Source organism: Heterocephalus glaber, unplaced genomic scaffold (genome assembly GCF_053883595.1).
Source record: "Heterocephalus glaber isolate CG9 unplaced genomic scaffold, H.glaber_assembly_v1.0 deba00001610, whole genome shotgun sequence".
Taxonomy (NCBI): domain Eukaryota; kingdom Metazoa; phylum Chordata; class Mammalia; order Rodentia; family Bathyergidae; genus Heterocephalus; species Heterocephalus glaber.
The window spans coordinates 32247722-32263224 of NW_028258381.1; the positions used below are offsets into that span (position 1 = coordinate 32247722).

Sequence of the window (15503 nt, forward strand, 5' to 3'; positions counted from 1 at the left end):
ATGGTTTGAATGCTGTTAAATTATGGGTTTATATATTAAGGGGTAATTAAGTATTAAGAATAGGGTGACTCCTTACTTTATACATTTTTTTCATATAATTGTACTAGTATCTCTATTAAATTTTAACTAGATTTGGTCAAACTAAATTTTTATTTATATTTTAATTAACATCAATTCACAAGACACAGGTTGAGTATCCCTTAGCGAAAATGCTCAGGATTAGAAGTGTTTCAGAGTTCAGATTCTTCAGGTTTTGGAATATTTGTAATGAGGTATCTTGGCAATGGGACCCAAGTCGACACACAAAATGCATTTATGTTTCATATACAGCTTAGACTCATGGTCTGATGGTCATTTTATACAACATTTTTAATAAGTTCATGAGTGAAAGTTGGTTGGTGTGGAATTTTCCACTTGCAGAAAGTATTGTGTCATTGCTCATAAAGTCACAGAGTTCGAAGCTTTTCAATTTCAGATTTTCAGATCAGAGATCCTCAGCCCACAGTATCAGGTACTTGATGGCTAATTATGAGAAATTCTTAAACAGAATACAGCTAGGAACTATGGTAAGTGCTTTATGCATACTACTTTATTTAACCTTCCCAATAACCCTGTTCTCCCCATTTTACATGGAAAAAAATATGGCTTTGCAAGATTAAGTAACTTATACAAAGTTAATCTGTCACACTTCTAATTATGAGGCAGAGCTGGAATTGAATACAGGTCTAAGTCCAAAGCTTCTCTCTACACTAAATGACAATCATCAGTATAACAACACAACACTATTTTTCCTTTTTTTTTTTTCTTTAGACTGGTTTTTTAACTGCTGAGATGACACATGCATAAAGTAAAAGTTTCAAGCACTTCAAAAGGATGCACAGTGGAAGTGTCCCCCTCACCTTCCTGTTCAGCAATTTCCCTTCCTGGACACAACTACAGCCACTAGTTTCTGTCTCTTCAGAAATAAATGCAGTATCATGCACATATCCTTAAAGCATTCTTTTTGTACCAGTGATCGAACTCAGGACCTTGCGCTTGCAAGGCAGGCACAGTGCCACTGAGTTAAATCCCCGGCCTCCTTAAAGCATTCTAATGGAGAAATCCATTTCCAATAATCCCCTTGACCAAGAGGAGGCTCAGTCATACCATTATTATATACTTTGAATTTGCATTTAATTAATGTAATTGCAGTTTCAAAATGTTCATTTATCTTGAGAGAGGTTACCAAATTTACAATTTCACTTTCGATGAAGCAAATATCCTAAAACTACATATAAACACACAAATACATATAAACACACTATGCATATACTATAAAATACACACCTACATACACGTATATCATTACCTCTAATAGCAAAAAAAAAAGAAAAAGAAAGATATGGTCCCCAAGACCAAAATGGTATTGACTCACCACAGAGCTGGAAACTGAGTCATGAAGTACAGCAGCAGTGGCAGCGCTGGCAGACAAGGCTTTGTTTAAAACTGCATCACCATCCCTTTGGGAACAGCATGTAGCTTCCTGCTTAACACTGCTGCTATTGATCCTAGCAGATGCTCCAATTGCAGAGGAAAATTTGGATAAACAAGTGGTACCAGGCTGTTCTTGTACACTGTTTTGCTTTGCAGATGAGTAACTTACATCATCTTCCCAGGAGGAAATGGTGGCAGCAAGATTGGCCAGACGGCCCCTTCGCCCAACTGGGGTTGCTGAAGCACCAGAAAGGGGGGATTTGGGAGGGGAGGCAGCCTTTTCCTCAGATGGCACTGGAGAGATGAGGGAGCTCGTGGGTACATCATCCGAAAATGTGTCTAGAAAAATGGCAAAGAGTTACACTTGCAATGCGTAATAACAAGAGCATTCTTAGAGAATTTTAAAATAAGATTAGTAGTAAAAAACTCATGCATGAAATACCATGCTATTTAAATTTTATAACATTTTTTCAAATCAAATGATGCTTACCCAAATTTTAAAACACTGTTAACATCTGCTTTTTTCAATTTTTGATAGATTATGAATGCTATAAGACACCAGATATTTAGGTTATAATGTTAGAAGCAATTCATGGTGCTCTGATATTGCATAATTTAAGGCTGTGTATTCTACCTACAGGAACTTTTGTTTTAAAAATGAACTAAACCAGGGCCAGGGATTTAGCTCAGTGGTTACGCCGCCTGTCTTGAAAGCGTAAGGACCCGAGTTTGATCCCCGGCACCAAAACAAATCCTCAAAGATGAACTAGACCAAGGCTGTGGAAGTAATTTCCCAAGATGATGAGATGTCCCATATCTATGTTGCTTGATACAGTACAAGCCACACGTGGCTAGTGAACACCGGAATGTGGCAGGATAACTGAAAAGCTAAATTTTATTTAATTTTAAATATAGTCACTGTTCAGATAGCACAGAGTTAGGCCAAATCAGTTTTTGTGCTTCATCTGGAGGTGAATCCAAATAGTAACACTTAGCTGAAGAAAGACCTAGGCCTGTGTGCGTGCAGATACAGAGGAAAGCCGAAGTTCATGGCACTTCCTATTCCACAAATTCAGTCAAGGGAAGACATATCCCTCCTTCTGTCCAAGGCTTCCACTCCTGCCTAATTTTCAGTTCCACCCCTTCCAAAACCTCTTCGGAAGTCTTGCTTCAAATCATCCCTCTTCTTCTCTGCAAAGCCTGTCTTCTCTGAACATAAATATGCTTTCATCTTAAAAATAAACATAAGCAGCCAGGCATAGCGTTGGAGCCTGCAGTCGTAGCACTCTGGGAGGCTGAGGCAGGAGGATCACAAGTTTGAGCCCAGCCTGGGCAACTTAATGATTTAGTGAGACTCTGTCTCAAAATTTTAAAAAATTCATCCATCCATCCATCCATCCATCCAGCAGGAATCAAGGCTCAGTGCAAAGTCCTTAGATTTAATCCCAAGTATAAACAAATAAATCTATTACAAAAGAATAAAAAATAAAACTAAGCATCCTCTTTTTCTTTACATAATATTCACTCACCACTAAACCTGCTCTCTGTCTACATCACTCCCCTGAAGCCGGTTTGCTATTATCACTAGATGCCAGTACATACTATGCAGATCTTGTATTTCTCGACATCTCTAAAATTTATCACTTCTCCATTCATTACATCCTTCTCTACAAGCTCTCTGTCTCTATGGCCCATCTTTCATGGCCTTCCAACTGCAGCTACCTCCAGCTGCCTTTCTCACAAGCATCCCAAATGACACACCTGAAGCCCAGGTTGCCCCAAACATACTCCGCTTCTTAGTAAATGACATCACCAACTATCCATCACTGAGGCCAGAGAGTTGTCCTCTCCCCCACTTCTCACTCATCCTCCACCAACCATCAAGTCCTATACATTTTTTCTCCAAAATCTCTTACACCCAGCTTCTCTTCATTTGCACAGGTCTTTATCATTGGGCACCTAGATTATAGCACTGGCCTTCCAACTGGTCTTCTTCCTCCAAATCTCTGACCTGTCTCATCCCTCCTTGATTTTTCTAAAACACCTGCCTGCTGTAAACTGAGCTAGGACCTTCCAGTCACCTCCTGGTTAAATTTGGACCTTGCTGCCTTTTCAAACTTATCTCTTGCTTTCCTACCACCTGCACTATACACCAAAACCACACAGTGTTCATGGTATTTACCTCTGTGCTTCTCACATTACCCTTTTCTGCCCAGATTATTTCCATTCTCTAAATCCAGGTGTCCTTCAAAGCCTCGCTTATTGGCCTTCAAGTCCTCAGGAAAGGCTTCTCTCTTCACCTTCCCTACAATACCTTTTCTTTTTTCTTTCTCTTGTTTGCCTGTATTGGGGATTGAATCCAGGGCCTTTGTACTGAACTATACCTTCAGCTCTTTTTTTGAGTCCTGCTCACTGTGTCACCAAATTGCCCTAACTGGGCTTGAACATGCAATATTCCTGTCTCAGCCTCTCAGAGTGCTGGGATTGTAGGCATGAGCCATCACACCCAGCTACAATACCCTTTTATGTACTTCTATCACCTTCTGTAGAATAAGCACTGTCTCTAAGAAGATGACAATCATACGGTCATGTTTTAGGAGTGCACTTAATAGATCTCTGGCTCTTGTAAGTATTTTGTATAGAAAGACTTCAGATAAATTACATTTTAATAAATGTCCTAAAACAATTTAACTTGTATCCATAGCCTTGTTTAGGGTTCACTAAGACATTAATTATAAACACTAGATTCAGAAGTCTCATTTCTTAAAATCTGAGAAGATATGGTGCCATAATGAGATTTATCGTTACAACTGAGGCAGGCATTTTTTAACAGCTGTTTTCCCAGTATTCAAAACCACTGCCATCCTTACACTCTCAAATGTTTAGCACTCTGGTTATTCTTCTGACCACATGTTAAAACACAACCATCTCTTTTTTTTATTCAGAAAAATCTGCACTCTGATATCCATAGCTATTTCCTATAGAACAGAAATGGCAAAATATAAAAACAAAGCAGAAATGGCACATCCATCTGCTGAGGCACATTTACTTGACTCTTTGGGCTTTACACAGAAATATGCTTAAGCTCACCCACTACCAAAATGAACAGGTATTAAATGACACCATAAACCAGTGGTGGTGAACCTATGGCATGCATGCTGCAATGGGCTGTTTGTATAAAGTGAAAGTTCTAAAAGGTTCATCATCACTGCCATAAACCATCTGCATGCTACTGTGCACGGAGAGACAGCAGGCAGATAGCTGCAGTTGAGATTAGAGTCCTAGGATCAGAATACTGGGGTTTGAATTTTAGCTGCCATCCCAGGGCAGGTTTCTTAGCGAGACTTCTGTGAAGTGGTCCAAGAACCTCGTCACAATCTATGTCATTGAGAATATAACCACCTTATAAATGTACTACTGGTATATGAACCATTTGCAAACAAAGGGTGCTCTGAGTACAGAAAAAAGCCAAAGCATGTGCCTTTCATGTATTAACTGATAAAATTTCCAAATACCAAACTGAATCTCAGCCAGGGAGACTGACAGATCCCTTCACCCACATCACTGATACCTGCTGTGTCGTTATCCCAGTGGCGCCGCTGCTCTGCAAGTTTTTGCATGCGTGTTTTAACTGAGGAGCCTGCAGCTGCTTCCAGTCTAGGGTGCAGCTCTCTCCCCAGGCCTAGGAGGGATGCTGGGGCAGCCGCAGAGTCCCTGACCCCAGCGGGTGCCGGGGGCCGCACCTGAGGAGCCGCAAGGCTGGGAGAACAAGATTTCACAGCAGCTGTCTCAACCGGCTGCTTATTTTCCAAGTTAGAAACTTCTACTTCAGCATGGTCAGAACAGCGCTTTTTTGATGGTGACGGTTTTGTACCAGATTTCTCTAGATTAAAAAGAACAACAGAATATTGAAAATTCCATAATTTCTCACAGCATGAAAAGCTTGAAGTGGGTACTTAACAAATTAATAAAACATTGTTTCTCTAATACTTAGTTTAAATATTTTAGTCACAAAACATATATTAAAATGCCACTCATTCAGTAAATCAGAAATCTAATTTGAAAGACTTCTTTTTAAGTGAACATATAATTTATGGTTTAAAACCCATAATGAAAATTTAAGTAACATCCTCAAATGTATGCATAATACTTTATGTGGTCATAAGACAATAGAAAAAGAAAGTACATGCACACAGAATAAGCAAGTCCTCTAAGGAATTTTACAGATCACATAACCCACTACCTCATATTTAGGTAAGAAAAGTCAAGTCGAGAAATTAAGTTACCACCAAGTCATACAGGTAGAAAAATAGAACTTCTGTATTTGAAACAATCTTTCATGGACAATATCTAATAAGCTAGGATAGAAAAGCACTTGGCTTGAGCTTCGGGAGAGAGGCAGAGATCAGAATAAGTGACTGAATTATCTAGTCAACACCAAATGAAGGGCCGGGAATTTAGCTCAGTGGTTCTGGCACCTGCCTCGCAAGCACAAGGTCCAGAGTTCGATCCCCGGTACAAAAAAAAAAAAAATCTGCGAACACCAAATGAAGTCACCAATACAGTATCTAATATTTAACATTTTACATTTTGTGAACACCTATAAAGTAAGTGAAAAAAAATCCTTTTAAAAGGACCTGTCCAAACATAAGGCATATTACTTCCACATATGAATGACTTCCAATATATCCTTTGAAAATATTTTTAAAAGAATGTGAATTTCATACAGTCATCTCATTGGCGTCTCCAAGTGTTGTTTTTGGCAGTAACCACAGTAGTCTCAGTGGGAAGTTACGGCTGTGCTCATCAACAACATAATTAAACACACCATGAAACTTCTTAGTCCTTTCTAACTCACTTATGGATCAGTCTGCATCTAATCATCTAATCATTTTTTTTAATCTAATCTTTTTTTAAAGAGTTCCTATTTTAACATGAAACATCATCTGGAGAGTAAGGATTCTACAGATTCTGCAAGTATACAGTTCTTTTATAAAGCAGTAAATACTTTCATTTAAATGTCAAAATGAGCTGGGATGGTGGTGCACACCTGTGATCCCAGCAGGATGAGGCAGGAGAATCACCATGAGTTCAAGGCCAGCCTGGACTACACAGTGAGTTCTAGGTCCCTGTCTCAAAAATCAAAAAAAATGAAGCTCCTAGCACTAGTTTTCAAGAAAATAATACTCTCAGAAGTACTCAATAGTGTCACAGTGAAAATAGAAGATCCTAGACTACAGACAAGTCCCATGTTCCTGGCTTAATATCACAAAATACATAATTACATAATACCTATTTCCTTCAAAACATATAAACGTATGAAAATAAATTCTCACTCTATGGTTAGCTTCCAAAATAACTGAGCCAGCCCCACACCTCTTTGTTTGTTTGCAACACTGGTTTTGCTCTTTGTAACACTTGTTTTCTGTATTTAAGATTTTTCAAATAGTACTAAGGAAGATTATTATCTCCAGACTATTAAATACTCCAGGAAAAAGACTGGTGCTGGCTAGGGATGCCAGGATTTCAGAAAAAACAGAAGATTCCAGGTGAAGATGTGTGTGTGGTTTGGTTTTTAATTCCTGTACTCATGGAGATTAAGTCTAAACTTTGAGCTCAGCCCTAGAGTTGGTTCAGCAAGCACAGCATGACAAACATACATTTAACTTTGAGCATTCATACCCAGTCTGCCTTCTGTTGCCTTGTTCATGCCAGAGACACCCCCTGAAATTAGCAGCCAGCTATTCTGTCCCTGTTGGGGTGAAAAACCCCACACCACTGCCAATGTTTTACCTTCACCACTGGATGGGGGCTGCTGGTTACTTGCTTCTGAAAGCGGCTCCCTGAGTCGTTTGGCATGAGTTGCAGACCTGGCAGCAGCTGTGGGCCGCTCAGCCATTTTTCTCTGCAGGTTCTCCCTCCTGGCACGGGTTCTTTCAAGCAGTTTCTACGTGTGTAACATATCAAAGTGTTAAAACACAAGTATAGTCAAAGGTTTACAAAAACTTGGGCATCTAAAACCATCAAATGTCATTCAGGGTCACAGTTAAATACATTTCAAGAGTGAAATCCTATGTAGTTAAGGCAAGACTTACCAAATACCACCTCAATCTCAAAATCATTACAGATTCAGTAAGAATATTAAGGAATGAGGCATAAGGATAATCACTAAGATTTTAAATGGCCACAAGTTCTTTCTGCTCTCACCAAAAGGTATAATTGTTTTCTCCAACCTTAAATTTGGGTGAGCAATGTGATTTGCTTGGTCCAATAAAACATGGCAAAAGTAAGGTACCGTACTTCGTGACTTCTAGTCCTCAGCCTGAAGAAGTCCTGCAGTCTCTGCTCTCCCTCTCGCAGATCACTGCCCCACCTGAGAACTCCCAGGTTAAGTCTGCTGGAAAATCACCACTCTGCTGAGAGCCAGCATTAACCCGTAGTCACATGACTCAGGTCTCAGGCCATCCTGCCCCAGGGAATTTGCCAGAACCCTGGAACATCCTCCTGTTCCCAAGGAAGACAAGCTGAAGAACAGCCCAGCTGAGCCCAATACAAATTTCAACCCAATGAATCATTAAAAACAAAGTGGTTTTTCTGTCAATCTGTTAAGCAGAATAATGATCTCCCAGGGATGTTCATGTCCTAATCCTCTGACCTGTGAATGTTACCTAATAGCACAAGAGGCTTTCCTGAGGTGATTAAGAATCTTGAGATGGGAGAAATTATCCTGGATTATCTGGGCCGGCCCAATGCAAAAGAAAGGTTCCTTTCTTACAAAGGAAAAGAGGGAAGGAAGGAGGCAGAAAAATCAGAGTTAGGAAAGACGTGTAGACAGAAACAGAGGGCAGAGTAATGTGACTGGTAGCTCTGAGGATGAAGAAAGGGACCACAGCCAGGCAATGCAGGGGGCTCGAGGAGGGGGAAAGACAGGCTCAGATTTTCCCTTAGAGTCCCCAGGAGGTACAAAAATCCTGCCAACACCTGGATTTTTAACTCAGGAAAATCCAGTTCAGATCTTTGACCTACAGACCTGAAAGATAATAAATATGCTTTATTTTAAGCCACTAAAATTGTAGTGATTTGTTACAGGAGCAAAACTAATACGGCCCCTTGGATTTGTGATGGTGGCAAGCAGCAAGGTAGCGTATTAAACTCCTTCCATAGGACACTTTCTAGGAGAAAAATAAAAGCTAATCTTATGTTTTACTTAATTAAACATCCATATGTAATAATTAGTTTTAAGTTCAAATCTTAATTGTAACATAAAATCATGATTACTCCTCTTTTCTTACTCTGAATCAATTAATGTTCCTATTCGAACAGCGTAGTATAAAACAATTTGTTCTCTTTCAAATATACAAACCCAAAAGAAGAAAGCAGATTATTACCATCCTACATTTACAGATATAGTACTTAGTGCAGACTGAGGAATTAAACTACTTTTGATCTAACTCCTTAATAGAATAATGTTTAAGAAATCCTTTGAGCATGCAAAAAGAACATGAGCTAAATTTGAAACAAGGAACAACTCTCTTCTTAGGAATAATTTTTAATTTAAAGTTCATTAAAATTAGGAACACTAAATCAAGATGCTGTGTCACTGAAAGAGTAATTTAGAACCAAATGCCTTGGAACCAAATCCAAAACACAAGACTTCAGCCTCTAAATAAAAATCTCCTTTAAAAAACTCAAATGTGATCATACTGTTACAAAAATTCATAAACGTCTGATAATTTTCCCCACGATATCACTCTGCAGACACCAAACTGCCAAATTGTATTCAGGCATGGTCATCTCCACAGTTCACTCCAGTTCGTTAGAATACTTAGGAGTCTGAACAGCTTCAATTACCAGGAGCAAAGGGTCACAGCAAAAGAATGTGGCTTTGCCATTCAAACATACACAAGTATTGTATTGTTTGCATTAGATTCAAAAATTCCCAGATTTCAGGCCGGGGATACAGCTCAGTGGTTTAGTCGCCTGTTGCGCAAGTGCAAGAACCCAAGTTCGATCCCCGGTACAAAAATAAAAAAAAAAAAAAAAATCCCAGATTTTAAAAAGTTATAGATAAGCAAAAAAAATTAAACTGATAAACACCAAAGTTTGCTAATTTAAAGAAATTAGTATATCTAAAGTACATAAACTCAACAGCTCAGTAAGTATAAGCTATTACTAATAATACTACATCAGGAATTTAACGACTCAAATACAACCCACACTGTTATTTAATTCTGGAAAATAAGAAAAACACTACTAAAAACAGTAGCAGTCTTTTCTTTATTTATTTATACTTAGCTTGCATGCACAGAAGGATTTAAAGTATCTCACAAATTTTTTTAGAATGCCTCAGGAAGTATATTATTTATTTATTTATTTTTAAGAGATGAGTCTCCCTATGTTCCTCATTCTGGCTTGAAACTCCTGGGCTCAAGCAATCCTCCTGCCTCGGCTCTCAGAGTAGCTCCTAAAAGTATTTAGCACCAAAGTATTTTAATTATAGTTTTATCCCTTTAAAGTTTCAATATAGGAAGGACCAGGGATTTAGCTCAGAGACACAGTGTCAGCCTGGCAAGTGTGAGGTGCTGAGTTCCATCCCCAGTACCAAAAAAAAAAAAAAAGAGTAGCAAGTCTGATTTTAAATTCATCTGACAAGTATAAAAATAATGTAACAATTATACAGAATTTAATATAAAGTACTTTCAGGGCTTGGCAAAAACTAAAGCATTTCATTTTCAAAACCTTACTTGGTAGGATCTGTTTCTTCTACTACTTTACAGATGAGAGATTGATGCACAGACTAAGTAACACAAGATAGGTCACATGGCTTAGAAGTGGCAAAGCAGGATTCAGATCCAGAATCCAGGGTCTGGGTTCTTAACCATGTCACTAAAACTGTCTCTTGACAAAGCCATTGCTCTTCTTAGGAACTTACTGGCAGCAGAACAAGCCAACCTCATATCAGAATTTTTAATGCTATCAGCTGATCATAACAAATGCATGCCACAATTGCTTGTTAGTCCATGAATCAATCTGAGATGGATTCTTTTCTCTACCGTTGCTTCATGAAGAACCACTTAAACACTCCCCTGTGGACTCTGTCCAGATCCAGATTCAAAGAAATAAGGTCTAAAAATATATGACACTTGGGGAAATCTGAATCATAGACTATCCATAATATTAAGGGATTACTTTTAATTTTTTAGGTGTGATAATGGCATTGTGATTATGCTTTGCTAAAAGAGTCTTTCGTATCTAAAGTATTTGTGTATGAAATTACAGCAGTACTTTGGTTCATAAACTTAACTCTTTCCACAATTCTTGATGCAAACCATATTGGTCTACAACTGAATCAAATTTAATGGTTAGGTTCAACATTGACCTTATGGGGAAATTTGAGATGATGCTCATCCAATTCCATTTGTGACCAGAATCGTGGAAAAAATTAAATTTTTGAACCAAGGTACCACTGTATATGATGTCTAGGATTTGCTTCAAAATAATTCAGTGGGAGTCAGGTGTAGTGGCACACACCTATAATCCTAGCACTCAGGAGGCTGAGGCAGGAGGATTGCTGCAAGTCTGAGGCCAGCCTGGGCTACATAAGACCCTGTCTCAAAAAACAAAAAATAATTCAGTGGAGTAGGTGAGAGGGGATAAAGCAAAAAACAATATGGCTTATGTTGATAACTGCAAAAGTTAGATGATGGGTGCATGAAGTTATTCTACTTTTATGTATTTTGAAATTTTCTTCAGTTAAGAAAAAAATTGCTAACATGTTCTAATAGATTTATAAAATTGACACTTAATAGCTGTCCACTGTGTTAATTCAGCAAAATATTGTTAGTTGCATTTGATTTTTATGAAAATATCTTTGAACAGCAAAGAACAGTTCCTACCTTCGAAAGGCTCAGTTCAACAGGTAAATGCAAGTGAGATGAGCACTGGGAAAGGTGATTGCCCTCTGGAGAAGGGAGATCACATTGCAAGCTGAAGATCAAATCCGAGCTCAATAGGCAGAAAAGGCTGGGAGACTGACAGAAAGCTAGACAGCAGCAGAGGCAGTGGGGAGAACCAATGACAAAGTCTTGTTTAAAGAAAATAGAGTTTAGGATGATTATAACCTTTGTGGACCAGAGTTACCAAGAGAATTAGAACAGATCCTGGGATTTATGCAAATGAGTTGATTCCTTTCCTGTTTGCAGGATAGTGCTGGCTATGAGTCACCCTTGGAAAAACTGAGAAAACTCTCTTAATTTATTGTGCTCCACGGTTTTGAGAAGGAAGCTCTTAATGGTCACTTTATAATGACTTTAAGTCCTTTTTAGAGAAGAAAATGTACCAGCAATTCATTGCACTGTACAAAAATGTTATGAATGCCATCATCAAGCACCTAGAAGTTGGAACTAGTTCAACTAGTTCACTTGTTACCAATTAAGGAAAAGACGTGAAAGCTGTTATTCCAACTGCAACTGATCTAACGTTCATGATATAAACTGTACGTATGAAACCAAACCACATTTCTAAATAGATTCTAAAATTATCTAAATAGAAAGTTTCAATTAACTGACATTTGCACTAGCTTCAGAATGACATTTTTAAGTAAAAATTTTCAGCCAACTTTCAAAATGTTTCTTCCCAGGCATTTACTCTTTCCTGTCAGTTACTACGGAGAACATACAGCCTTGTCTTTAGGGGTTCTACTCCACCTAATGTAAAATAATACATACTTTTTAGCTTCAGTGTGACTGACAGATATTTGGTGCATGACCAGCCCTATTCTTTAAAACTGATAAAAAAAATGTGTCTTGGATTTTCCAATTAGAATCTTCAAGTAAGCTGAGCAAATTGATGTGTTTCCCACAATATAATTGAAAATTTGAAACAAAAAAACCTTATACTTTGAATACAGATAAACTTTTAACTGTTGAAATCTTTAGTGTCTTAGACTTAACTTATGGAGTTGTAATTATTCCTAAAAGTATGCATTATCCCACTCCATTGCATTTAGGTTTTCAGTCTAGTGTAGAAATACTTTTAAGCCCACTTTGCAACAATGCGCGCGCGCACGCACGCACACACACACAAATTGCAGTTTAGAAGCTGCACAACAGCCTAAAGAGGAACTTCGTGAAGTTAAACGCAGCAAAACGAAACTCCTCAATGTGTAGACGTACATCCTCAACATGAAAAACCAGAGACACAATAGCGATGTGATCCATACTATTTCCGAGGAACAAAAGATGAGGAAGGTATTGGTTTACATCTTTAGTTTTTTTCTTTTTTTTTAACCTTGGGCTAATAGTATTGGTTTCCACTCACTGGGCTAGCTAGCCCTGTTTGCTTTGAAAAAAAAGATCTCAGGTACGAAGCCGAGAATCAGCAGAGCAAAGGGGTGTGGCGGAACTACAGACACTAGGAAGGAACGCAAAGGTCGGGCACCTGCGCATCTAAACGCTGCGCTGCCCTCTCGTTAGCAGGACCTTAAACACGCAAATCCCCTTATCACATCCCTTCCCGTCTCCAGGCAGTGGCTGCACACGCAGCCCTGAGTCACTGGGCACCACCCTGCCAGCGATTCAAGCTTCTTCCAGCAGGCCTCTTTCCGTGAGCCCCAAGCCTCTTCTGTGCAGCTGGAGACAGACCTGGAAGGGGGGGATCACGACTCCCGAGGGCCACTGCAGTAACAGGGGCTGCGAGAGCTTCCGCACTACCGCCTTTTAAAACGGACTCAAAGCTTTCCTCCCCGAGTTCCGTCTGGAGGACAGTAACACTACCGCCGCGGACAGACCGGAGACGCGGCACAGGGAGTAGCTGCGACCAGACCTGGTCTCCCCAGCTCGGGGGGCGCTAACCCCCGCCACGTTCTCACGCACTGCGCACGCGCGCGCTCTCGGGCGGGTGGGCAGAGGTTGACAGAGCGGAAAGAGGGTGGGAGTCGAGAGGGGTCGTGGTGTGCCGCGCAAGCAAATTTTCTCACCTCCGTAAACGGGTCCATCGCCCCGGGCGTCGCGTGCCGACTATAAGACGGCGGAAAGGATGGCTCAAATTCAGGAAAAGAAAAGTGAGTCTGGAGTTCAGTGTGTCTCCTGGAGAAAACAAGAAGTCCCAACAGGGGAATTCACCCACTACCAACTCTCCTCTACCCTCAGCCTGCAGTGTCAGACTCGGCTTTCTGCGGCCGTTCAAATTTGAATTTCAGCGCCGGGAGCGGCGCGCATGCGCAGGGGTTAGGCGCGCCTCGGTCACATGGCGTCGCTGGACCGGAAGTTCCTTGGCGCACAACCAGGTCGGTACCTGAGTCCCACCCCACTGCTGTCGCCCCACCCTGACTAAGCTGGTCCGGTCGCGTCTCAGCCTGGCGTTTGGGCGTTCCCGCCTTCTTTCAATTACTAAATGTAGGGTTAGGATTCTGGAGTCCCGCCGGGGGCGTTGGCTTGCAAAGCCTCCTCCCTCCCCGCCACCTGGCGCCCACTGCCCCGGAGCGGGGCTGCAGGCGCTGGACCTGTCTCTGAGGCGGCTCTGGGGGTCCAGGATACTTGGGAGCCGTGACTGGTGCTTTCTGTTGGAAGGAGAAGCTGTGAGAGAACTTCGGGTGTCCTGCTGTTTTAATCCTATACCCACGTATCTGGGGTTTGAGCTGGGAGTGACCTGGAAGGCTCTCTAGTTCAAGCGACGCACGCAGACATTAGCTGGTCCAGGGGAAATGGAAATCTCTTTTTTTTTTCGTGATCCGCTCTCCACCCTAGATCAGTCTTCGTCTCTACGCTTTTTTTAACGCTGTGGTACTGGATATTGAACTCAGGACCTTCCCACTGAGCTACATCCCAAGCCCTTTTTACTCATTGAGACAGGGCTCACACTTCGGATACTCTGACCTCAGCCTCCCGGAGTGCTGGGATAACAGACGTGTGCCCGGCTTCACGCTTTTGCTTGATGATTGTAAAATAATCGTACATAGTTGCCGCACTAGGTTCATTTCTTGCCTAACAAGCCCACTGGGACTTGTAAAAACAGCTCTTTACTTGCCCATCTGAAAAGTAACACCCACCTGGATTACAGTGACTGCCCAACAGCTGAACCAAACAACACTATTCCACTTACTGTATTCAAGTAAGATGTTTATATTTAATAACGTCTCCATTTTAGCAGTCAGTAAGGATGGCAGACGTTATTTTACCAATAATTTCTTTCATTTGCATTTTAATGATAGATTGTGATAAGCCAAATTCTGAACCTGAGGTGGGGAGAAACTAGTTGGGTCTGGACTCTACCAGGACCCAGGTCCATGTGACTTTAGGCTTTAAGCAAATCGTCTGACCAGTTTTTTTTCCCGTGGGGGTAAGTCATGAATTTAGAAACTGAAGCTGACCTACCTAGAAAAAAACCCCTCAATCGTAAGCTATTTAACATACATGATTTCGTGCAGTTTGTGAACACCAGCTTAGGAACCTCTGACTTAGCCTCTCTTGTGCGTATCTGTGTAACAAGAATAATCAACTGCCCTTGGAGCTCTGGTGAGAGACCCCAAAGTATTTTGTAACATGGAATTATTAATATTTACCTCAGAATATGCCACTTGTAAACCAACGAGGAAAAAGGTCCTTGAATTTTTTTCAGGTGCTGAGCAGAAAAGGTGTGTGTGTTTGGGGTTCAGCTATGTGTGTGAGACAACACTGGGAATGAGTCACTAGAAATTTATGTAGCCGTTGTGCCTTGGGGCTAGCACCTCCCTGATCCTTAGATTCCTTCCAAACTAGCAGTAGCCAAAACGGGGATAAAGCACCCAGCAAAAGATAGCTGCTCTGCTTTTACCTTTCTTCACAATCCCCCTGTATCTTTGGATTTTATCTTCAGGATGATGGTAGTAATAGTAGCAACAAAAGCGCCTGTGTGTGAAACACCTACTGTGTGCCAGACACTGTGCAACATCCTCAATCCACCGAGTACCACAGTCCTCTCCTAACAGCCGTCCTATTCATTCCTCAGTTTATAAGATGGAACAATTTTTTTAAAAACTGTTATAAAATATT

The 15503-nt window shown here is 40.6% G+C and overlaps 1 protein-coding gene across 7 annotated transcripts in view; it reads right to left on the bottom strand.

Annotated features, from left to right (window-relative positions):
• Positions 1-13705, bottom strand: part of Anln (anillin, actin binding protein) — a 122734-nt gene extending 109029 nt beyond the window's left edge. For 3 of the 7 annotated variants that reach the window (XM_004840293.4, XM_021254586.2, XM_087196410.1), the window contains exons 1-4: positions 13451-13702; positions 7267-7420; positions 5045-5356; positions 1415-1812 (exon numbers count right to left, since the gene is read on the bottom strand). In XM_004840293.4, the coding sequence (XP_004840350.2) occupies positions 1415-1812; positions 5045-5356; positions 7267-7420; positions 13451-13468 (882 nt within the window). In that variant the 5' untranslated portion in view covers positions 13469-13702. Of the gene's footprint in view, positions 1-1414; positions 1813-5044; positions 5357-7266; positions 7421-7773; positions 7928-13115; positions 13339-13450 lie in introns of those variants that run through there. The other 4 variants (XM_087196412.1, XM_021254585.2, XM_021254584.2 and 1 more) reach the window with 4 other exon arrangements.
• Positions 13706-15503: the final 1798 nt, after the last annotated feature.